The sequence below is a fragment of the Lissotriton helveticus genome, chromosome 7 (genome assembly GCF_964261635.1).
Source record: "Lissotriton helveticus chromosome 7, aLisHel1.1, whole genome shotgun sequence".
Classification (NCBI taxonomy): Eukaryota; Metazoa; Chordata; class Amphibia; order Caudata; family Salamandridae; genus Lissotriton; species Lissotriton helveticus.
The window spans coordinates 420,277,877-420,303,804 of NC_136068.1; the positions used below are offsets into that span (position 1 = coordinate 420,277,877).

Sequence of the window (25,928 nt, forward strand, 5' to 3'; positions counted from 1 at the left end):
ATAAGAATCTCCAAAACTGGCAAACCGAAGGACTATTGGATGAGGATCAAACACTGTACATGAAGGTTGTGAGACCCACCTACCCCTGCATATACATACTTCCAAAAGTACACAAGCAGGCACCCTTCGCCCCAGGAAGATCTATCATCTCAGGGATAGGGGGACCCACCGAAAGACTGTCCCAATACATCGACCTATTCTTGAATCCCATGGTCAGAAACCTGCCCTCCTATATCCAGGATACCAAGCATATATTGGGCATCTTATCAGACATTCAATGACAACCGAACACCATCATGGCCACGCTCGACGTTGTGTCATTATATACATCCATCAACCCTGACCTGGGCCTCCGAACCATGACAAAACTTCTACAACACAGACCAGCCAACTATTGGGCTCATACTGACATGCTTATTTCTATGATGGATATCATACTCAATAACAATTTCTTCATTTACAACCAGAAATGGTATAGACAGACCAAAGGGGTTGCCATGGGCTCAAAATGTTCACCTTCCTTCGCAAACCTTTACATGGCTGCCTTAGAAACTGAATGGCTATGGGGTACCAAAGGCGCAGAATGGACGGAATACATAATATACTGGGGCAGGTACATTGAAGACTGCCTTCTACTATGGTCTGGATCCCAAAACCAACTAGATGCCTTCTGTATATATCTTAACACAAATAACATGGAGATGCAATTCACCTGCCATTCCAGCCCCTCACACATCTCCTTTTTGGACATCGAACTATATGTCGCTGACAACATCCTAACACAGAGCAAGTAATAGAGGGGTTGCTGAACTGTTCCTATGGAGAGATAGGGAAGTTATTAGCTGGCGTGACCAAAGGCGTTCGTATGACACCCTAGGGCATCCATTATGTTGGATGTATTTGCCTCACACACCCAGAAGGGTGTCATGCTTCATCATCGGCGTTTGCTCCTCGTCGGGGAGGCGGTGCAACCCCCAACGGGCTCACCTCAAAGAGGGGCTCTTTGGCGGAGATCTTTTTATCCAACAGCCTTATGATGAGGTGGGGGTGTGTGGGCAGGGTGGTGTGTTATTGTGATGGGGAAATTAAGATGTAGCAAGGGGTACCGGAATTCGCTTTATTCTGGGGGTCCCCTGGCTGCAATTAAAATGTGGGGCTAGCTCGCTAGGTGTCAACAGGTTAACTCAAGTGATCCTAGAGGAGACTAGAAGTGAAAGTGGTCGACATGTTTCTCGCAAAGGGTAAAGTCACCCGCGATTCATCAGGACCTTTACGAAAGTGAGGAAAAGGAAAAACATGCTAGTGTCATGTATGTGGTGTATGTTACCTCTGTGGATTCTCCTATGCCTATACATAGAGAAAAGATAAGGAAACAATGGTTAAAACGTATTTTCATTAAACCAGAACAAGTCACGTTATTGCCAGGGCATGTAAAAGTAGTGGCATGCTGGCGGTGTTGTGAACTATTGTGCACAACCACTGCATGCCTGGAAAAGTGGAGCGTGCAACGTGCATAGTTGGGTGCACACACAACCACTGAATATGTGAGAAGAACTGTGGTGTGAAGGAGTGAAGTTTAAAAACAAGGGTTTTAAAATGCAGCATTCTAGGAGCGAAGTATTGCCCATCCATTATCTTTTTTAATGAGCAGTTCTTGTGGTAAGGACACCAATTAAAACAAACTGTGGCTAAGCAACAAACAGACAACCAACTCACTCACACAGTGTGAGTGAGTTGGTTGTCTGTTTGTTGCTTAGCCACAGTTTGTTTTAATTGGTGCCCTTACCACAAGAACTGCTCATAGTTGGGTGCACACACAACCACTGAATATGTGAGAAGAACTGTGGTGTGAAGGAGTGAAGTTTAAAAACAAGGGTTTTAAAATGCAGCATTCTAGGAGCGATGTATTGCCCATCCATTATCTTTTTTAATGAGCAGTTCTTGTGGTAAGGGCACCAATTAAAACAAACTGTGGCTAAGCAACAAACAGACAACCAACTCACTCACACAGTGTGAGTGAGTTGGTTGTCTGTTTGTTGCTTAGCCACAGTTTGTTTAAATTGGTGCCCTTACCACAAGAACTGCTCATTAAAAAAGATAAGGGATGGGCAATACATCGCTCCTAGAATGCTGCATTTTAAAACCCTTGTTTTTAAACTTCACTCCTTCACACCACAGTTCTTCTCACATATTCAGTGGTTGTGTGTGCACCCAACTATGCACGTTGCACGCTCCACTTTTCCAGGCATGCAGTGGTTGTGCACAATAGTTCACAACACCGCCAGCATGCCACTACTTTTACATGCCCTGGCAATAACGTGACTTGTTCTGGTTTAATGAAAATACGTTTTAACCATTGTTTCCTTATCTTTTCTCTATGTATAGGCATAGGAGAATCCACAGAGGTAACATAAACCACATACATGACACTAGCATGTTTTTCCTTTTCCTCACTTTCGTAAAGGTCCTGATGAATCGCGGGTGACTTTACCCTTTGCGAGAAACATGTCGACCACTTTCACTTCTAGTCTCCTCTAGGATCACTTGAGTTAACCTGTTGACACCTAGCGAGCTAGCCCCACATTTTAATTGCAGCCAGGGGACCCCCAGAATAAAGCGAATTCCGGTACCCCTTGCTACATCTTAATTTCCCCATCACAATAACACACCACCCTGCCCACACACCCCCACCTCATCATAAGGCTGTTGGATAAAAAGATCTCCGCCAAAGAGCTCCTCTTTGAGGTGAGCCCGTCGGGGGTGGCACCGCCTCCCCGACGAGGAGCAAACGCCGATGATGAAGCATGACACCCTTCTGGGTGTGTGAGGCAAATACATCCAACATAATGGATGCCCTAGGGTGTCATACGAACGCCTTTGGTCACGCCAGCTAATAACTTCCCTATCTCTCCATAGGAACAGTTCAGCAACCCCTCTATTACTTGCTCTGTACTAGATACGGACACAAGCTGTTACTGGACCTTCCACCCTTCTGAGTGGTAAACAGTGTCCGTTGATCAATTGATCACTTGTCCTACCTCCCCCTTTTTTGATAAAAGCTGACAACATCCTAAACAGCAGACTTTTTCGTAAGGAAACATCGTGCAATGCACTTCTACATGCGGACAGCTCACATCCTATACATCAAATACAGACAATTCCATTTGGTGAATTTACACGGGCAAGACGCAATTGAAGTGAGAACACTGAATTCAGTAACTGCCTTGAAGACATGAAAAAAAGATTCACCAAACGAGGCTACAAGCAGGCCACAATAGAGAAAGCGGCAGCAAGAATTGGAACCGTCAAAAGGGAGAATACACTTGTTGCCAGAACCAGGGCGCCGCCAACTAAGCAATCAGTAAGGGTCATCACTGAATACAATGACGCCAGTATGGTCATGAGACAAAGCTGCAATAAACACTGGAAAATACTACTCAACGACACCGCACTTAAAGATCATATCCCAACTAGACCTCAATTCACGTTCAGACGGGGCACGACACTGAAAAACAGACTGAGTCCCACTGTTCCAACTGCCACCGTCACTCCTTCCTGGCTTAACACTTACTCCATTGGCTTCCACAAGAGTGGCTGCTGTGGAGCATGCAAATGGGCACGTAATGGAACAAAAGAATTCACGGATTGGAAGAACCGCAGGTTTTAAATCACCAGAAATATCAATTGTAACACCCGATATATTGTCTACCTCATTGAATGCACCTGTAAAAAATATTATGTGGGCAGCACTATCAGAGCTTTGAAAGAACGCATCATGGAACATGTGAGGGCGATGCACAATGGAGATGCCAGATACCCCATGGCCTCACACTAACAACTGTATCACACAAGGACCAAACAAAAGTCTCAGTTACTACGGTATCAATGTCATGGGTGCCAGAGGTGGAAACCGTGAATTAAAACTGAGGAGACTGGAAGCCACCTGGATTATGCACCTCCAGGCAGTTAAGCACGGGCTTAACTTGGACCATGAGCTACAATACTTCCTGGGTTCCTGAACATTACCACAGTATTTAGTCTGTATTCTGTATAACCCCTGAATGTCTATTTGCTCGCATAATTTGTACTGAAAATGTTTTCTACTTTGGACGCTATTCCGCTTGATAAGATTTTTTCAATATCTTGATTGTTTATAATTGTCTCATTACCTTGGACTTCATTACTACTTTTTCTAACTTTCTATATTTTTTCCATTTTTTTCCTCTTATTGAACTCTTTCTATACTCACAATTAGAGATAATTTAAAGAACAACAGTATATTGCCCGATTTGTCTGAGGCCCACAACCCTCTTCTAAATCATATAGAATTAAACACCTCTAGCATCGAAATTATGGGGGTTATAAATGCAGAACAATCTAACCTGATGCCAGACCTAACCATCAGAGAAGCTGTTCTAGAAATAGCGCCAGGTGACTGTAACGTGAGTTTAGTCTCCTGGAACATAGCAGGTTTGGCTGACAAAATAGGTGATTGTGCCTGGTTAGCATTTGTCAAGAAACACACAGTTATATGCCTCCAAGAAACATGGTTGGAAGATAAAAACGCCTTCATTGTGGGCTATCAAAGCTTTGTTATACCTGCAGCTCCTTCCACTAGGGGAAGAGCAAAGGGGGGCCTGGCTATTTTTATTAATCTGGGACTTTGTTGTAAAATAAGTATTTGTTACAACGCTAATCGGAACATTCAAATGCTTGAATTGAAGAGAGGTAAACATGTTCTGACCCTGATTAATTTTTATAATGCTATCAACAGCAATGGTGAATGTAACATCTTGACCTTAAATGAGATAATGAGAAAGGGGGCAAGTACATTGCCACGGAAGGTGATGATCGTAGGTGATTTTAATGTACATCCATGCGGTAACCCAGGTGTCACCTCTATGGGATCCTTGGGGTGTAATAGTGTGGAAGGATTTCATTTTGTCCACTCTAGGCGTGGAGTTAATCTAAATGACATGGTGAATGAAAATAATCTAACTGTAGCCATGTCTATGGTTTCTGAGACTAAGGTTTTTGATGTCCCCACATTTAAAGGTTTAGGTCAGGGGTCCTTTATAGACCACATATTATTATCTGCAGACCTTGTAAACTGGGCTTCGCGATTTACCATTCATACGAGCATTTACAGTGATCACAACCCGATAACTATTAGTTTGGGTGGGGTTTTATTTGAGCAGCGAATGACCCGCGAAGACCGGGGAACGTTACGCTGCATAAATGGCAAACGCAGATTGAAGTGGTCAATGGTAAATCAAGTAGATTTGTACACTGAAATAAATAAGTTATGTGGAGCGGAATTAGCAGTATGTACGTCATCACTTACACCTCCCGAGAAAATCTTGGCAGATTTTGAGGCCTTAGCGTCAATAGTAGGCTCTATGTTAACAGCACCGGTGAGGGGTCAATTTAGAAATACTCCTAAATGGTTTGACCATAAGTGTTCTAAGGCAAGCAGAGACCTGAAAAAGGCATTAAAAATCAAACCTAGAGATCAAGGTCAAATCAAAAATATGCGCCTGATTTATAAGAAATCACTAGCTACCCGGAAAAAAGAAATTAAAGTTAGTACCATGGAGTCTCTCCTTGACCAATCAGTGTTGGGGAATAGTAATAAATTCTGGCAAATTATCAACAAACCTTTGTTTGATAATTCTAGTGACATAGCTCTTGGCACTAACATCTCAGCGGAGGATTGGGTCACTCACTTTAGTACAATTTTTAAGAGTAACGAGCAACGGGCAGAAAATGCCTTTTTTATTCCAACTGAGAATTCCCTGTGCTTTTCAGTAAGTGAGGTAGAAAGGGGTATCCAAGGACTAACTAGTAATAAGGCTCCAGGCCCGGACGGCTTGCCACCGGACCTTTTTAAATCTAGTATCTCCTTTTGGGCCCCTGTTCTTACTGCTGTAGTAAATGCAGCTGTGATCTCGGGGTGCCCAAGGTCGTGAGGGTTATCGACTATAGTCCCTGTATTTAAAAAGGGTGATCGCAGCAGCCCGTTATGCTACAGGCCAATATCTTTAATTAATTCTGTAGCTAAAGTGGTAGGTGGTATAATCTTGAACAGGTTAACCACATGGGCAATTGACAAAAATATCATATCCCCTATTCAATATGGTTTCAGACCTGGTCATTCGACAATTACACAATGTCTGAACCTATATTTGATTTTAAGTAAATATACCCTGGCCAAGCAAGGAACTGTCTATATGGCCTTTATGGACTTATCGTCCGCCTTCGATTGTGTGGACAGAGGAAAACTATGGGTTACCCTGCTAAAGATGGGTGTAGAAAAGAACTTAATTAATCTTTTGGTTGACCTGCACACCAACACAAGAGCCAATGATCGCTACACCCAAGATCTGAAAGTAACGGAGGAATTTAGAATAAATCGGGGTGTTCGACAGGGGTGTATCCTGGCTCCATTCCTCTTCAACTTGTACATCAACGAGCTGGAGGGGTACTTGATAAAAACAGGAGCCGACTACCCTTTTGTAGGCCGCAAGGGGGTCCCTGTGCTGCTTTACGCAGATGATGCTGTCCTTATTTCTAGGACAGCAAATGGTCTCCAGAAACTTTTAAATTCTTTCTTTGACTTTATGGAGTCAAGAGGCCTAAGCATTAATAACTCTAAGTCCTATGTTTTGAAAACAGGCCAGGGTTCTCGAAAATCCAATCTTTTTTGTATAAACGGGGAAAAAATTCCTACCACTAATACTTTTTCATACCTTGGGGTCCACCTTGATCACAAGCTATCCTGGGGCCCTGCCGTCTGCAAAAAGAAGGGTGAGGTAACACGTGTAAATGCGGCCATACTTGGATTTGCGAAAAAAATTGGCAATAGTCCGGTGGCCGCTTTACTTAAACTATATCAGGCAAAAAGTGTCGCCGTCGCTTGTTATGGAAGTGAGCTTTGGGGTTATAGCAAGATGAAGGACCTGGAGGTCACAGAAAATAACTTCCTGAAGAAAATACTGAGGCTGCCAAGGGGAACTGGAAATTTTTCGGTACATGAGGAGCTGGGTGTACCTTATTTAAGTGATAGAATAGCAGTGAACCCCGTACTGTGCTGGCTGAATTGCTGGCTCAATAATGATATACCCCTCACTCATGAAATATTAAAAGACGCCTTAACACTGGATGGAAGGTTTAAAGTCCCGTGGCTGAAGTATATTAATGATTGCCTGATTGCAATTGGCCGGCCAGATTTGTTTTTAACCCCAAACCTTATCACCAAATCCGATGTTATTTTTGTAAAAAATGCCATGATGACAACCAGGTATACTGCCAGGGAGGAGGTTGAGTTGCAGAAGGACAGTGTTAGGAAACACGTTCTACTTAAAACCTGTCTACAAACGGAACCATATCTATCATGGCCTATGACTGGCTATGAACGTTATCTGTTAACAAGGTTCCGTTTTGACCTGTTTCATCTCCTACTGGCGGTACCAAGTGGGGCCCATCGGGGTGAGGTGTTGCCAGCTTGCGGCTGCGACGGAAAGTCTCCGCAAGACCTGGCACACTTTTTATTTTTTTGTCCTTATTATACAACACCCGGGAGGCTATATTTAAAGCCATGCCTTAAAAAACTGAATTTTGCACAGATAAAACCAGCACTTTATTACCTTCAATTATTGAAATGCGATTGCACTTTATTTGTTTGTAATTTCCTGAAACTAGCAATCACCTTCAGGAAAAGTATGGAGGGATAATTATGCTGCTAATGCCCTTGGCATTTTTAATCTTTTATTGTATAGAAATTATTTATATATTTTTAAACTGTTTACGCTGCCCGTTGCTTCTGTCTTTTACATTGTCTAAAGAAACTTGTGTTTTATAAATGAATTATCCGGACTGTTTTTAACTGTTTGTCGATGAACTGTGCTTTTATGATTGTAATGTTTGCAATCGAATAAAGATATTTGAAATTGAAATACTCACCTGTACTTACCTCGCCTCCACCCCTCTCTCTCCTTTTGACTCTAACCTTCTACTCTCCATATCATCCTCCTTTTCATACCCTTTATCTGTCATCTTTGCGGTACCCACCAATCTCCAATTTTGCTTTTCTTTGCCTCCAATTTAATCTATCCACGCATTGGACTACTTAAGCATTGCGGGTTTATCATGTACTTAACATTACGGAGCATTTACTTTTGTACGTTGGATTCCGTTTTTTACTCTCGGGCTTCTTTGCCTTTGTCCCTTTTTTTTTTTTTTTTTTTTACTGTAGGCATCGACTTTCGCCTTGCACATACGGCCTACCATGCACACTAGATACCCCCCTTACACCAGTGGCTGCACCCATCAACCTTTTAGGGCCAGCATCATTCACTTGCCAGATGCAGTCACTTCCGGTTATGCATCCCGACTTGTCACTTATTTTTCATAAAACCACACTTCCGGTGGTTTTTTCAACTTTCCGTTAGTTTGCCTGAAGAGGGTTAGCTCTCTAGTTCTGCTCATGTTTTGATTAGGTATGGGCCCCGCCCACCACGCCACGAATCGCTCTGGCGGTTAGTATTTCTTCTAATGCATCAGTACCTGCGTTGGCTCTGAGAGAGCGCCATTTACAGTGAAATTTGTAGGGGTGCATCATATGTACAAGTAGTCAGCACCCGTATATATAGAGGACTTTTAATCATGTTTAGATGCAATGTGGGATGGAGAACTAGAGTAATTGGTATTAGAAATCCGAAGAGCCACGGTTATGAATTACATCCACACTTGCTGTATAACCTAGAAATGTCGTTAAAATGAAATCTTTCACTTATAAGAAGTGCGTTTAAACGAGCACTATTGTGCATTTATATCTGCTTATTAAATTTAACTGTGCCTTTATATTTGAACAGCTAGCTTAAAGTAGAAAATGCATTTGCTGTTAAGGTTGGAGGCCTAGTGAAACAAGGGATTGCTAATGTAAAATGTTGGGCCTTTAAGTCAAGCTGAGGCCTAGTTCATAGAATTGATGCAGGCCTGTTAGAAAGTTTTGCTTAGCATTTAGATGTGGAAATATTTTTATAAAAGATGCCTTTAGAAAACTTTGCAACATTTAATGAATGTGAGCCGAAATATGTATTCCTTTGCAGGGGCACCATCAAGCCGATAGTAGAGTAGAAGGGCCCATTGTGTATGAGAGTTAGAAATGCTAGACTCAGACATGGAGGAGTAGACCAGGAATTTGAAGATACAACTTGAAGCGACAGAGAGTCTGAGACCCAAGGACGTTTAACGGACAAAGATGGAAGAATGCCATAGCGGAAAACTTCGTGTAACCGACACCTTCGAGAGGGCGTACCTGAAGGCGTGTCGTTCACATTTTGGGGTTTCGTATTAGGGACAGCACCCCGAGGGTGGAGGAAGAGCAGATGGGCTGAGGAGCTAGAGAGAGCAGTCGGATGGCAAGGAGCTTAGCTAGGATTGAGAATTACACCTGATTTCAGAGGACGTGGGTGAACTTCTTTGGAAGTCACCACGGCTGACACCTTTTGCTAGGATGGACTGTTGTTAAGTAGGGATGTCACCTAGTATAGAGTAGGGACAGACTAATTTGAACTTATGTCTATTATCCCAATGAGTACTAGAACCCAGGTTATAGCGATTTTGTTCAGTCTGATGATTCTGGAATTGATTCTCGTATTATTCATCAGTCGCTTGAGACTTTTCCGTAGAATTATGTTTGTATTAGTCCCAGTGTATCTTTTGAACCTCTTGCTGAGGTGCTTGTATCTTCAGTTGTTTTTGGTTATGTAATAAACCTTCAAACTTAGGGGTCGATTAGGATCGCGGACGGACTTGAGTCCGTCCGCGACCCCTGAGGAGGAGGGAACGTCCGCATGGGCTGCGGCGTTCCCTCCGATCTGATTAGGATGTGACCGCCAGGGTGGCGGTCACATCCTCTATCTCTAACATTGCGGCGGGTGCAGCTTCAAGCTGCACCCGCCCCAATGTAAAAAATGCATGCACAGCATTTGCGTGCACAAAGCGGCAGGCACCGCGCGGTGCCTGCTGCATTGTGCACGCAAATGCAGGGGGGTACCATAGGTACCCCCCATGTGCACCCACCACCACCCCTTCACCCAGGGGGCCCGCAACGGGCCCCCGAAGTGAAGGTCCGTATGCTTTTCCATGGCGGCAATGCCGCCGTGGAAAAGCATATTTACACACACATCATGATATGGCGGACGGTGTCTCATAGACACCGCCTGCCATGTTATAGCTTTTCCGCCCCGGTCGGAAGCCGACCGCGGCGGAAAAGCGGCGGACGGAATTCCAGACCCACCAGCCATCCTAATTTGGCGGTGGGTCTTTGGAGTCTCCGCCGCGGTTTTTCCGCATCCTCCAGGCCGGCGGACACTTCCGCCGGCCCGGAGGATGCGGAAAAACCGCCATCCTAATCGGCCCCTTAGTTTTGGGTCAGTGGTTCTTGGGGGAAGCTATTGGGATTTCTAAAATTGTTGTTGAATCTATAGACAGGATTGCCTAATTCACTCTATGACAGGTAAAAAGGTCTAGTCGACCTGTGACGGGATTCTGGAGAATGGTAAGCAGACTCTAGAGGTAAAATCCCGCCTTTCCAGCTCCACTACCTGGACTCAGAACGTTTCCCACCCGCACTGACCAGTGCGCTTTTTCCTTTCCTCAGGTAAGCCTGGCTCTGTCCCCTCGCACCAGGACACCACCTGTGTCAGCGAGAGCATTTGTTTAAATACTGCATCCCCTTGTCCCACACAAGTCCCTGTCTGAATCTGGGACGCACCCGTCCTGATTCACCGATCCCGTAACGACGAGCAGGGCACACATTGATCCATCCCTTTCAATGTTCACACATGGCCGGCAGTATAGTTTGAACCGCCACCATGGTAAGGTTTACTTTCCTTTAAGCCATGTTACTTTCGCCCATATTTTTTTACCATTTTACCCTTTAGCCTTGCCTTACTTATACCGTCCCCCTTTCCTTTTGTTAATTCTTTTTAGCCTTTGACTACTTTCAAGCATTAACAGGTACTTTTGCGTTTTTTTGACGTCCTGCTTTGGATTTTGTGTCTCTGTTTCCTCATTTCCTATCTCCCTCACCTACTTTCAGGCCCCTTTTTCTTTCACTGTCTTCCTGTGCGTGCCGTTTCGGGCGTCATCTTGATCTTTTAACTTCTAAGTTTGTCACACGCATCTCATTTAGGATTACGAATCCAACTGTTGCAACCTAACCTTGTGTGTGACCATACATGATTATTTCGACCTTTTCAACCATTAGACTGTCACACGCAATGTTCCCATTTCATGTTTTTCTTACTGATGTAAATAATTCTCGTGTAGTAATTCACATATCTTCTTGAAACACTCGTTCGCACATTCTGGTGTATTTGCCTTGTACCTTTCTCAGAACTTTCTCAGACCTAACTCAGGATTAATTCTTCTAATTGTGTGAACCTGCCTACATGTCCCAAAGCATTGTTTTTTTTGTTCATTTTCTTTTTCTCATACCTAACTCAGGATTAATTCCTCTAATTGTGTGATACTGCCTATATGTCCTAAAGCATTGCTTTGCTTTTTCAATTTATTTTTTTATTTGTTACGACATTCTAGTTTATCGAGTTATTATTTCCGGCAGAATGTTTCTCCTTAATTTCTTTTGCCCTAATGTTTTCAAGTAGATCTGTTTTTCGACATCCTCAACGCAGATATCATCATTTTAATAGTGTTCTTGATATTCATTTGACATGCTAGGATATTTCCGTTTCCTTTTTACTTCCAGTCGAGATCCATTGTCCTCCGATGTTTCACCATTTTGAACCAATAGTACAGATTACTTTGCATAAGGTCTTCACGTACAGTACGTCACGATCACAAATGCACCTCACTTTTTGTCACGCATTCTGTTATGCTTATGCATTTTGTCTTCTTTTAGGAAGAACCGTGACACTCTGCTGTTACTTCCTGCCTTCCCATTCATATGTCATACAAGCTCGGAATTTTATCACACAACTTCATGCACCACACTTTATATTTTTTGGTTTGTATGTTTTTGATTGCACTACACTCTGTCTTTACGCACCATAGGGTCTCCACATCCACCTAGAAACTCTCCCACTTTTTTACTAAGTCACCCACCTAATGTTGATGAAACGTTTTAATTCGCCCATTTCCTAATTTTCATTTATTATTTATTCTTTGCTTTTCGTTTATGTCCTTCTTAGGCCTGATGAGTCACATCTCCTTCACGGTGTGACGAAACACGTGTCGGCTGGCTATGATCACATATACTGAGTTTTTTCAAGTTTTTCAAGTTTCAAGTTTTTATTGATATGTTTTTCGGCTCTCAAACGAGGGCCACATATAACAATCATATAATAAAACACCAACATCTTCAATATAAGTATACAGTAATGAACAAAAAAGAATCATATAAGAGAACATCACATGAACACAAACCGGGGAATCCAGAGATTATCACTACAAATTTGATTAATAAATATCTAAAAAACTCCTAAAGAAATTAAAAATTTTGAAACAAAACTTTTCATTAGGTGGACAATAGAGGGCATGAAAAAAAGTATTTACATTAAGAATTCCCAATTGTAGGCAAATAGATCTCAACCATTTAGAACGAGATGGGCGTAATATAGGGCAAATAAACAAAACATGATTTCGGTCTTGAACTGCCTTATTACAAAAATTGCATATGGGAGATGTTCCATACCACTTTGCTAAGAGAGAGTTTAAAGGAAGTAAATCATGTCGCAGGAGGAACCATAGCCTTCGTACTCGATGTGGGATATTCCAAGAGACATACTGCTGTGCCTGCTTCATTGCATACGAATTTAGAAGAACTTCACCACCCTTCTTTCCATTTTGTGCAATCATATCCAATTTAAAGCAGAGTTCCCACGATGCATATTTCAGCTTAGATTTTAATTCAGAAGGAGACAGTAAAAACAGAGTATTTTCCTCCAGCTCTAGCAATTTTACAGCTATTCTGAAATTTTTTACTAATAATGAGAACTCGTTTAGACTACCCAGTAGTTCCTTTTTTATATATGCCCGTAAAGTACCCACATCACCTCTGGCCAAACAGGCCACCCATCTTACTAGGGCAATCAGCCCCTGTACCCAACAGCTCCGGAGGCCAAATTCCAGCCTACATGTGGACACGGAGCAAGCTGTACTAAAAGAGGAAATTCTTCTCAAAACCTTTCCCTCCATTGACTGCAAAAAACCCCAATTTTTTACTTCCACCAATTCTAATCCATAAAGCAGTGTGGCAGGGATTTTTGCATTATACACTTCCAAAAAACGAGAGAAGTGTCTTTTCCCTGTAGCAGAATATAACGAACATAACCCCATACTATGTGATAGTGCCTTACGAGAGTTGTGTTCAATATGAGGTCTTTCACTTAGGTTTGCCGAGATTATTTTACCTAAAAAGGGGTAGTTTTTAACCACCTCTAGTCTCTGACCACCAATAGTCCATCGAAAATCTGCTGATCTACATTTTTTCCTTCCAGTGATACACATGATTTTGCTTTTAGAAACATTAATCTTCATGAAATGTTCCTCTGCAAATAAGTGTAAAGCTTGTAGGCGATTAGATAAGCCCTTGGGAGTTAGATCTAAAATGAGGATATCATCCGCATACATAAGAACAGAAATGGATAATCCTCCAACCACCGGGGCTACACCAACGCCTGCCGCAATAGAAACTGGAAGGTCCGCAGTATACAGAGAAAACAACATGGGGGCCAATAGGCATCCCTGTTTTAACCCATTTAAGGATGGAATGGACTGAGAAAGACCCCTTTCTCCACCTTGCAGCACCTTACACCAGGTATTCGAATGAAGGGATCTTACAAGTTCCAGTAGATGGGGCGGCATACCCATTACAGCGAGCTTTCTCCATAGCGTTGGGCGGTCCACCTTGTCAAACGCCGTGGAGAAGTCTATAAATGCTGCATATACCCCACCTCCCCGGATTCGTACGTATTTGTCCGTAATCACTTGAAGGGCAGTCAAATTATCAAGTGTACCATGTTTTTTTCGAAACCCAGTCTGTTCCAAAGGTAAAATGTTATTTGCCTCCACCCAATCTTCAATTAGTAGTATATACTGACTAAATTGACTTATAAATCTTCTTCACATACGAATACTTGGTGTCTGACCTACATTTCAACCTCAAGAAATTTTTGCTCCGATTTGTCGTGTCCTGACTTGAGGACCACCTATCTCATAAGCGTGTGCACAGGATTTGTTTCTTTACAGCTCTGCCATAGCCTGAGAAGAAGATGATCGGCGTGGTCTCATAAGGGCAAGTTTTGCTGCGGCCGCCTGGATTCTCTGGAGTCTCTTCAGCAGATATTTTGGGAACTCCAGTAGCAAGGCATTGCAGTAGTCCAGGCGGCTCATGATGACACTCCTGACCACTGATGCTCTGGCCTGAGTGGGAAGTACTTGTAGCACCTTCTGCAACTCTCTAATAAGATTGTAGCATTTTCCCACCAGCTTGTTGACGTAAGATTCTAGGTTCAGCTTATCATTAAAGCTGACCCTCAGGTCTCGCACAGTCCCCATGGGTATCAAAGGCACCTCCTTGGGAAAAGGCCAGAAGTTGGTAGGAAGTGCGGGCGGCACTCTACCCACTCCACAGTGCAGAATCTCAGTCTTTTCATTATTGAATTGCAGGGAGCTGTCTCATAACCAGTTTACCATTTCCCGTATGCAGGACTGAAAATTCTCCAGGGCACCATCATGGTCCCCTTCCAATGACCGAATCAGCTGGGTGTCATCAGTGTAGTTCACTAACCTAATGTTAAATGACTTGATAATGCCTATCAGCGGCTGCCTTCCCATTCATATGTCATACAAGCTTGTAATTTTAACACACAACTTCATGCATCACACTTTATGTTTTTTGGTTTGTATATTTTTGATTGCATTACACTCTATGTCTTTACGCACCATAGGGTCTCCACATCCACCTAGAAACTCTCCCACTATTTTACTAAGTCACCCACCTAATGTTGATGAAACGTTTTAATTCGCCCATTTCCTAATTTTCATTTATTATTTATTCTTTGCTTTTCGTTTATTTCCTTCTGAGCCCTGATGAGTCACATCTCCTTCACAGTGTGACGAAACCCGTGTCGGCTGGCTATGATCACATGTACTGACTAAATTGACTTATAAATCTTCTTCACATACGAATACTAGGTGTCTGACCTTCATTTTATTTCAACCTCAAGTAATTTTTGCTCCTATTTGTCGAGTCCTGACTTCAGGACCACCTATCTCAAAAGCGTGTGCACATGATTTGTTTCTTTTCTGTTTGGTATAGGCCTTCCTACACCAGTGCAGGGGTTGTTTGCCGTCTGGGTTTGTTTTCCCCTGCCCTGTTTTGCACCGTGTGTTTGTTACACCTACAGACATACTAAGTGATCACACAGCCTTGAGCGCCACATCTTCCTTTCCTCTCAATTCAAACCCAATTTCCTTATTCAAACTATGGCAGCTCTGTACTGGCTCCCGGTGGCTCAAAGGGTACAGTTCAAATCACTCTGTGTAGTGTTCAAGGTTCTACATGGACTTGGAATCAAACCTATTCAGATGCTGTTCGGATGGTATGCCCCTATACGTAACCTCCGCTCCTCCTCAGCTAATCTGGTGATCATTCCCAAAACAAAGAGGGTAACAATGGGGGGGGGGGCGTTTGGAGTGGCAGCTGCCCACCTCTGGAATAGCCTCCCCCCTGAATGGAGACAGATACAGGATCTAATGCTGTTCCGAAAAAAAATCAAGACCTGGCTCTTCCCCAGAGTATAATCTCCTCAGTTTGAGGCACAGCACCCCTAGTCAGTAACACAGTGCCAGGATGCCGGTAGGGTTACAGCGCGCTTTAGAAATGCTCATACATTACATATGCATTTTACTTAAACCATGACTAGCTAGAATTTAAGTGTTTTAAAAATCTTAATACTTTCTAATTTCGGTTGTATTAATTTATATTTTTACACATTGTAGTGATCTTATGTGGGTATGTATACTTATATGGTTGTATTTTTAAGCCGAATAGTTATTTTTTCATTCCTACCTCTTTCTTGTTTACTATCCCATAATGTAGTTCTTTATAAGAATCAAGGCCGAAATTAAGATACATATGGCAACTGACAATCCTCGTAGTTTACTAGCATTCATCCTTATCTGGGCGGGAATATGGATGTTCCTCAGTTCACATCTAAAAACTTCCACTTTCAATGAACACTATTCAAATAAGTGAAAAGCTTTGTGTGTTAAAGAAATACGCTGTCGTGAACTTTGAAGTAACATTATCATACCTAACACGTTGTTTGATGCCTGCTATGCCTGCTTTACGTGCCTAATATTTTTGGGCTTGGCTCGTGTCGTGCATGGGTTCTAAGATCCAAGCCAGGTCTTTGGCGCGGCACTTCCAGCTCGCTTGCTGGCTCGACCCATCTAGTACTCACCACTGGCGGCCCTTGCTTGCCCTTGGCTCCTGCCTGGTACGGCTGTCGCAAGGCCTTTGAGGTAGCTTGTCGGGCCGGTTTCTTCATTGCCTGCCACAGGTGACGACTTTGGGTTCTCGGTCGCTGCTGATGCTGTCACCTGGACGATGTCCCTTATGTCTTCGATGTCCCTTAAATTCCAATTTACAGCACCCCCAACCTCTTTTTCAGCACGAACCCTGGAAGCCTCATGCGCGGGGTCCACCTCCAAAAAGGCCACTTCTGCAGTGCTCTCGACTCCGGGTGGCCCCTGATTCCCTGACGTGGGATGCCCAAGGGTTTTCGCATAAGTCGTGACACCGGGAGCTACCCGGTACCCAGATACGGCTGCCTCTGTACAATGCATTACAGGCAAAACAGCAGATATCCACAGCGCCAACAGGACCCACATCAGCTCCATTACTAAATAGGCAGCTTCGACCGTTGCTACGGACTCTCGTTGCTGGCAACGAGCCCGTCCGTCTTCTATGTCGGAGTTGGACTGAGGAAGCTACCATTTGTGTCCGTCTTCTCTGTCAAGAGGAACCCAGTGCACGTAAAATAATTTTCTGTGGCGTAATTACCGGTCTGCATCTTCAGTCGTTGAGTTACAGCGTACTTAAGGCTGGAGAGACAGAAAATCACAAAAGTAAAGAGATCTATGTTTGAATGGTAATGAAAGCGAGATTATCGTGCAGTGGTCGAAGTGTATTTAAAAAAAAGGTATGGGAACTGTGATGCTCTACGCAATGGGGGCGGGGTGAGTAAACATGGGGGCGTGGCCAAAGGCTGACTGAAAAAACTAAACAAGTATTTGCAATGCAATAGGTCTGGTATTTGCGAGAATTTATGCTATTGGCATTGTAAATGAAAATGCCTTTTATTTATCTGTTTTGATAATTAACATGTAAATTAAAGTAATTGTCATTTACAATGCCAATAACTCAAACTCTTGTAAATGGGAGACCTATTTCATTTAAAAGAAACAGACGCCATTGTCCCCGGGCTGTTTGGAAAGTGCGAACACTCACGGCCATGGTCGGATTGGGATTGAAAATCGGCCCGGGCACACACAAAAAAATCGCCCCCCATTTGCATAAACCCTTTCCTCAAATCACTGCTTCAGCGTAATTGCATTAAAAAGGAGGAGGGGGGCTTAAAAAAATGCACACATTAGTTTACACTAGTGAAACACACCTGAAAACAAGTGAGGCCACTTCTACTGAGGCCCCCTGCCCCGCTCAGTATGTTCATACATTAATGGGCCGGCCAGCGAGACAAAGGGAGTGGTACCTCTGCCTGTTGCTAAACCGGGGGTGGGGGACCAGAGTGTTGGTGGGGGGGGGGAATGAGCGCCCATCTGCCTTCAGAAAGGCCAATCAGCCACCCACGAGGCCGCTCGCTGTATTTAGAAAATAGAGACACCGCCCAAATTGGCCCCAGACTGCTCAAAATAGCAGCCCACAGCAGGAACTCAGACACCAGCCCCTTGGGCATTGCCCGAGTGCCCGTGTTACCAAGGCTGCTCATGGCGCACTGAATGGTACAGGAAAGTATACTGATGGCGCGCGGGACTACCAGCTCAATTTATCATACTGTGGTAAATCAGATGCGGAGGCAATGAGGTATCCAATAACAGGATTTAATGCACAGGTTAAACTCCACCCGGCAGCGGAGCGTCTGATCAGCGGTAAGCCCAGTATACAAAGCTAACCGTAGATCTACCAACGTCCCTACACGGGTGTACATATATTCATATCTAAACATGTTGTGAGCACGAGAACTGATCCAATCGTTATACGTCGCGTGGCACCCTCCATGCACGAGATGTTCCACGCGGCGTATAACGCTGCATCAGAATATACATTACATTACACCACCTTCCCCCTTATAACAATAAACAAAATTAAAACAGTAGATGCCTAAAATTTCACAAATTCATTATATCTTTCTGGCATTTTGATACATCTACCAAAAGAAGAAAATTTTTGACTTTCAATAGGGTTTTGAGCCTCTACACTTTGTTCTCTAGAAAGAGGTTCATCAAAATGACGTGGAACTACTAACTCATGTCTGACTGAACGTGTTTCATCTGGTCTATTAGAATTTATTAATAATTGGGGTTCTTTAATCCAAAAAGACCAGTCTAAGTTTTCAGATGTGTTGGTGTTCCTTTTACTTTTGATAATTTCAGCTTGGCGTTCTGTAATCTTTACTAATTGTCGCTTATTCCACCAACCTCTTTTATTAAGAAAAGCAGACCCTTTACTAACTTTTAATACTTGAACAGGTGTACCAAATTTTGAACGTCCTTTCGTTACTTTCCCAGGACTTTTAATTAAGACCCAATCTCCCACTTTAACATCAGTAAAATTACTGTTTAAACCTTTGTCAAAATTTGATTTCATTTGATTTTGTTTTAAGTGAACCATATTTTTGATTGTATGAGATTCAATTGGTTTCTTTACAGAATCTTTGTGTAACCATGATGGAAATAAAACAGAACGATTTTCTCTTCCTCTTAATAGGGTAAAAGGGGATACACCTGTTACACAGTGAGGGGAAGTGTTGTAATGCCACACTTTTCGAGTAACAAATTCTTCCACTTTATAATTACAAGAGACTGCAGTCTGAATACCTTCTTTAATTACTCTATTTCCCCTCTCCACCAGACCATTTGAAGATGGTGAATATAAAGCTACTTTGAGTTGTTTGATATCTAAACCCTCTAAAAATGTATGTATTTTATCAGATACAAAATGGGTACCATTATCTGTAACTATGTACTTCGGGGTTCCTTCCAACTCAAAAACTTTCTTTAGAAAAACAATGGTGGAATTCGAGTCTGGAGTTTTGACAAAATCAAAGTATAACCATTTGGAAAAATAATCAACTAAAAGTATCACATATTTATTCTCTTGTTGAAGAATAGAATATGGTCCTGAAAAATCAACAGCAACTTTCTCCCAAGGGGTATCTGGAAATTCTGTGGGGTGTAATGGCATTTTCATTGTACGCCAATGCTTATCAGACAATAAGCACTCAGGACAAGAATCAATCAAATTCTTGACCTGAGTATCCAGAGATGGCCACCAATAGTTTTGCTTAATTCGCATAGCTGTCTTTGTTACCCCTAAATGTCCCTGGTGTGCTAAATTAATGATTGATTCTCTTAACTTAAAAGGAGGAACACATTTCTCACCTTTACGAACAATATTGTTCTCCACAACCAGTTGATCTGCCACTTGAGCAAAACTTCGTAACTCTCCACTCAAATTCCTTGGTTCAGGCCATTGTTGAGTTGAAAATTCCATAACTTTCAACAAAACATTATCTTCTTTAGTACTATTTTTCCAGTCTTCTTCTGAAATGACGGTACTAATTTCATTGACAGCATCTATCAAAGTAACACATTCTACATCTTCCTCAATAGAATCTTCTTCATCATTATTGGATATAGCCATTCTGGATAAGCAATCAGCCCGGACATTTTTTCCACCTACTATATGTCTAATTGTGAAGTTGAACTCCTGTAATTTTGATACTAGTCTCATTAGTCGAGCTGATAAAGATGGGCTAGGTTTGGTAAAAATGTAGATTAAAGGTTTGTGATCGGTTACTAGCTCGAATTTCCTCCCCCAAATATACATTTTAAATTTATGAACAGCCCAAGAACAAGCTAATGCTTCTCTTTCTATCGTACTGTATCTTTGTTCAAACTCTTTTAATGCTCTTGAAGCAAATGCGACGGTCTGTTCTTGACCGTTCACTTTCTGGGTAAGAATTGCCCCTAAGCCAGATATACTGGCGTCCACTGTAATAGTGGATACAGCATCTTCTCTAAATGCATGAATGGCTTTTGCAGATATAATCATTTTCTTAACCTCACTAAAGACTTTATTTAATTCTTCAGTCCAAACGAAAGTCACTCCTTTTCTTAAAAGTTGTCTCAGTGGTTCTACTAACTGTGAATACGATTGCACAAACCTGGCGTAATATTCTGCTAGTCCAAGAAACGATCTTAGAGCGTCTTTGTCTGGGGGTGGTTTTGCTTCTTCAATAGCCTTAACCACAGAAACTTTGGGAGTGATACCTTTATCTGAGACAGTATGGCCCAAGTACTCAATCTCATTTACTGCAATTTTACACTTTTCTTTATTAACTGTCATATTTCTAGACATTAGAATTGATAAAACTTTTTTAATTATTTTGTTATGTTCATGTAAGGTTTCTGCAAAAATTAAAATGTCATCCAAGTAAGCTTGTACTCCCTTAATTCCTTGGAATAACTCATCCATCAACTTTTGGAACACACTACCTGCAGACGCCAATCCAAAAGGAAGGCGCATAAATTTGAACGCTCCGAAAGGAGTAATAAAAGAAGTAAGTTCTTGTGACTCTTTTGACAAAGCTACCTGGTGGTATGCTGACCTCAAATCTATCAATGAAAACCATTTTGCTTGACCAATGTTAGCTAGTAATTCGTGAATTCTCGGTAAAGGATGGCAGTCAATAATAATGTTCTTATTTAAAGAGCGTAAATCCGCACACATTCTAATTTTATTTGTCTTTTTTCGAATGACTACGATGGGTGCGACCCATTGTGAAGAATTAACAGGGGAAATAATACCTTGTTTACATAAATCATCTAACATTGCTTTTAATTCTGTTCTAACACTTAATGGAACAGCCCTGACTTTGTGTGTGACTGGTTGAGCTCCTGGGATTAACCTGATTTTATGTTCGAATCCTTTCACGCTTCCAATTTTTTCTTCAAACACAGGTTTAAATTCTGATATAATGTCCTGAATACTTACATTAGAACTCTCTATGTTTGCTACAGTTGTTTTCTCAGAATTTGTTTTAAATTTAGGTAAATCTCCTACTTTGATGGGATTTTCATCACCAGGAACTAAATAAAGACCCATTAATGCTAAATCTTTCCAACCTACTATGTTTTTACCTTTTTCTGCTACGTAAATTTTTGTAACTGTTTCCCTTCCTAAACATTGAACTAAACCTTCAAAATAACCTATCATATTAATATCCTTTTCTCCGAATGCTCTTGGATTAACATCAGATTCTATTAGTACAACTCTTTTGTCCCATTTTTCATAAAAGGTGGAATCTCTGAGAATGGTGTAAGGTGACCCTGAATCCGCCATCACCTGTAATTGGACATTATCGATAATGGCTGAACATAAAGGGCCCTTAATAGATTCTACATCACCATTAGCATCAAGAGTTACAATAATGTTTTTAAAAGAATTAGCACAATCATCCACCTCAATGTAATTAACATTAGAACTTTTCTTTGCAAATCTACAAACACCTTGAAAGTGTCCTATTTTTTTGCAAATTGAACAACGTTTTTTAACAGCCGGACAATTTTTAGCGTTTGCTAAATGTTCTCTTGAACCACACCTGTAACATATAGTGCTCTTTTTCGTTTGAAAATTCTTGTTAAAACTTTTGTTTTTAGGATTAATAATACAAACAGCGCCTTCCTGGTCTGAATCTGAATAGTCCAAAGCATTTATTCCTTGTTTAGGTGGATCTATTACTACTTTACTGGTTAAAGTAGAACGTTCAATGCTGAGAGCCAAGTCGATGACTTCATTCAAAGATGGGTTTTTACAACCCAGGATCCTTTGTTTAATTTTCCTGGAATTACAATTAAACACAAACTGATCCCTAATAAATTTATCCGGAGAAGGTTCAAAATCGCAAGTAATAGCTAGGACCCTGAGTGCGGCAATATATTCCTCCACTTTTTCTTCCTCTTTCTGTTTCCTAGAATAAAAATTGTGTCTCTCGAGCATAACGTTAGGTTCATCGCAAAATTATTTTTTTAGTCTGGCAATATCTTCAATATATACATTCCATATATTATCTCCACTTTCATCTTGAGAAACAGGAGGAGCGATGGGAACCACACTTTTAAATATTCGTTGACCAGCCTGGCCCAAGCAACCAAACAGTAATGCAAATTTTCGTTGTGCAGAGTAATTATTTGCGTCGATGGCTACTAAATGGTTCTCAAACAAGTCGAACCATTCTGACCAAATGATGTTAGGTGTGCCTGGTTTGCTTAGAAAAGGAGGTGGCTGTGTGATTTGATGCCATTGATTGTCAGCCATGTTGAAAGTGACTTTAAATCTTTAGTAATAACCAGATAATAAAAACTTTGTAAATATCAAGTCTAAATATACCTGTAATAAATATTATTATTTCTGAATAGGATAATATATCGACGTTTGTAGTCTTGGTTTTGAAATGCAGAGTATATATTACTTTATTTTAATGTCACGCAGTGTGACAGTACTGTCACGTAGTATGTGAGTTTCAGTGCTGTTCTGTAGAATGAGCGTGCGCTGTAGAATGAGCGTGCGTATCGCTGTAGGCATACGCTGATTCAAATGTTTACTTATGCGCGATGATAGAAAGTATTTATGCGCGCGTTGAAACAAGTGCACTGTTTGAATGATGTCGGTGCACAATAACGTATTAAATGTGTGTTTAAAGCGTGCGTATCGCTGAAAGGACACGCTTGTCAAGTTTAAGGTAAAGATGTTTTAAAACAAGGACTCACCAAATGAAATATAAACAGTACCTTGTTCTTGATAAAACGTCTACCTCTTAGCTTGTTTTGAAGATCGTTTGTCCAATTAAATGGCGTTTTTGCTGTTATCCAATGGGTGAGATTCACTTTTAAAGAAAATGACGGTGTAGCGAATCCGTGAGGTCGTTTGAATCTTAGCTTCCTTATTGGATAATCATGCTTGTTGAAAGCTTATCATGCTGAAGGTCTCCGACGTTTAATCAACGGGAAGCCGGTATTTCTGGATAATTTAATAAAATTTCCTCTTCGCGTGGGAAATAGGGTGGAGTTGAATTCCCAGCGTCGCCAAAATGTGGTAAATCAGATGCGGAGGCAATGAGGTATCCAATAACAGGATTTAATCCACAGGTTAAACTCCACCCGGCAGCGGAGCGTCTGATCAGCGGTAAGCCCAGTATACAAAGCTAACCGTAGATCTACCAACGTCCCTGCACGGGTGTACATATATTCATATCTAAACATGTTGTGAGCACGAGAACTGATCCAATCGTTATACGTCGCGTGGCACCCTCCATGCACGAGATGTTCCACGCGGCGTATAACGCTGCATCAGAATATACATTACATTACACATACTCACCTGGGCCCATCAACATTCACACTTTGAACTAGCAGCCCTGCTTTCTACTTCAAGCCTATCAGTACTTTAAGTTTTTTTAGGACTTATACCTGTAAACCATGACTTACCAATCCTTGTCACTTATGTTATAAGTCCTAAGGATCAAACAGGGAGTTAGAATAATGCGTAGTTAGTCTAATAATTTACCTTTCCTGTAATAACCACAGACTCAGGAGAAGTTTTAAACACTTTATCTATGCAAGTTTCGGTGAGTCTCTGTCCAAATTACAGTGACCATACATTTTACAAGTAAGAATATGATTAATAGGACATACAGTTTGAAAGAAATCACAGTAACACTTTTAGACATTGGTACCTGGGAAGGGTGAAAAAGGGAAATAGAGCAAGGACATACCACATGGATTATATTTACCTAGAATGGTGCAAGGACCAATCCTGGCCACAGGTTGGGGCAAAGACAGGGCTCCTGACTAATCAGGTGCCTACGGGACAGGACAGGTGCAGATCAGGACAGGTGACCTCAGCTAAGTGCAACGCCAGCGTCGCACCCCTCTCTCTAGGCCAATTCAAATACCCCAATTGGGTAATCAATAACTCTCCCTTAACAAATCTCGATTCTTCTGCCAGCACCTCTGCTCTCGATCTCCTATAGCATGCATTGGGTCAGTGACAGGTCAGCTACTCGGACAAGTCGGACAATTTCTCTAACTAAGCCTACCTTAGTTATACCATTTCCAGGGCAATGTACCACCCCTAAATGTTGCAAATCTATGTGTTCCCCTTCAGTGATTGGTCAGAAAAGACGAGGAGAGGTCATCACACCATACGAAGATGAGATAATATCAATTCAATATAGTTGATCAAAGTTTCCGCCCACAATTTATTTTCCCATGTCTTTATTCCGCCCACCAATATCATTTCATTTTAATACACAAAGTTTAATAAAGTTGCAAATCTTCTTCCTGTCCCAGGTTAAGGTTGAGGTTTTCCCAGGCGCATTAGCGGAAAGACAGTCCACTGGCATCAGTTCAATGCCACTGCTCAAGGTCTCTCAGAGTTCTAAACACATGCGTAGAGCGGTTTTCAATATGGCTGTTCATGTCACCCTCGGGCCCAATTACGAGCTATTAATAAAGTCAAAGAGAGACACATTAGAATACAAAAATAAATGAATGCACTGTATACCACTTATCTCTACTCTAACCCCATTACTTTATTTATACTATAGCATTAATAGTTAAGCAGAACGAACAAAGTTTAGTACAAGCAGCAGCATGTGCTTTAGTATGAGTAAGCATGAAGCGGCCATCTTGGCACTAGTGCGCAGAAGCAAGAAGTTCCCACCAAAGCACAGATACGTCACACCACATAGATGTGGCAGATGCATACACAGAAGAGTTCCCGCGTTTGCCGTGGCCATTTTAGGACACTTGGGTTACTGTTAGTAAAAGCACATATGCAAGCTTCCTCAGCTTACTAAATAATAATAATAATAATAACTGAATTTGTAAAGCGCCTGGTTACACCATACTTTTGTGTCCCCGCGCTGTAGAAGCCAGCGTAAAGCCCGAGCGCTTCACCTACAGTTGCTTACGTCTTCCTCACAATCCTACCTTACCCTACCTACTCCTTGCTTACTTCTTGGGAAATAAATGCGTTTTCAGCCCTTTCCGGAAAGCTGCCTCTGCCTTCTCCAACCGGAGATTCATCTGCAGTCCATTGTTGGGCTGCTAGAACGCGAAAGGAGTGTCCTCACATTCGCACTCTTTTAAAATTGGGAACTAGGACCTGTCCTGTTACTGGACCTGAGCTGTCGGGATGGATGGTACGGGGTAATCAGTTTGTGTAGATATGAGGGCTCTTTCCCTTGTAGAATCTGATGGCCAATACACAGGGCTTTGAACATTACCCTTTCCTTGATTGGAAGCCAGTGCAGTGTTCTCAGTGCTTTCTTCGAGGGTGCTCTCTAGGGCAGCGCCAAGACCAAGCGTGCCGCTGCATTCTGAATGCCTTGCAGCGTCTGAGTGCACTTGGCGCTGGCTCCCAAGTAGAGAACGTTCCCATAATCCAGCCTTGATGTAATCAAGGCCTGGACCATGGTTTTCCTAGCTGAGAGTGGCAATAGGTCCAGTGTTTTCCTAAGAACCCTCATTATGCTAACGCAGGTGCCTGCCACCCGTTTGGTATGGTGTTCCAATGAGATTTTGGTGTC

General features: G+C 42.0%; 1 protein-coding gene across 7 annotated transcripts in view; it reads right to left on the reverse strand.

The window, feature by feature from the left end:
* The window catches only part of TCTN3 (tectonic family member 3), a 947,116-nt gene extending 929,959 nt beyond the window's left edge, over positions 1 to 17,157 (reverse strand). For 4 of the 7 annotated variants that reach the window (XR_013598563.1, XR_013598565.1, XM_078652315.1 and 1 more), the window contains exon 1: positions 16,497 to 17,155. Coding sequence is in view for 4 of the 7 variants with exons in the window: in XM_078652315.1 (XP_078508441.1) it covers positions 16,497 to 16,935 (439 nt within the window). In the remaining 3 variants the exon portion in view is untranslated. Of the gene's footprint in view, positions 1 to 16,496 lie in introns of all 7 variants that reach the window. The other 3 variants (XR_013598564.1, XM_078652318.1, XM_078652314.1) reach the window with 2 other exon arrangements.
* Between the last annotated feature and the right edge of the window lie 8,771 nt (positions 17,158 to 25,928).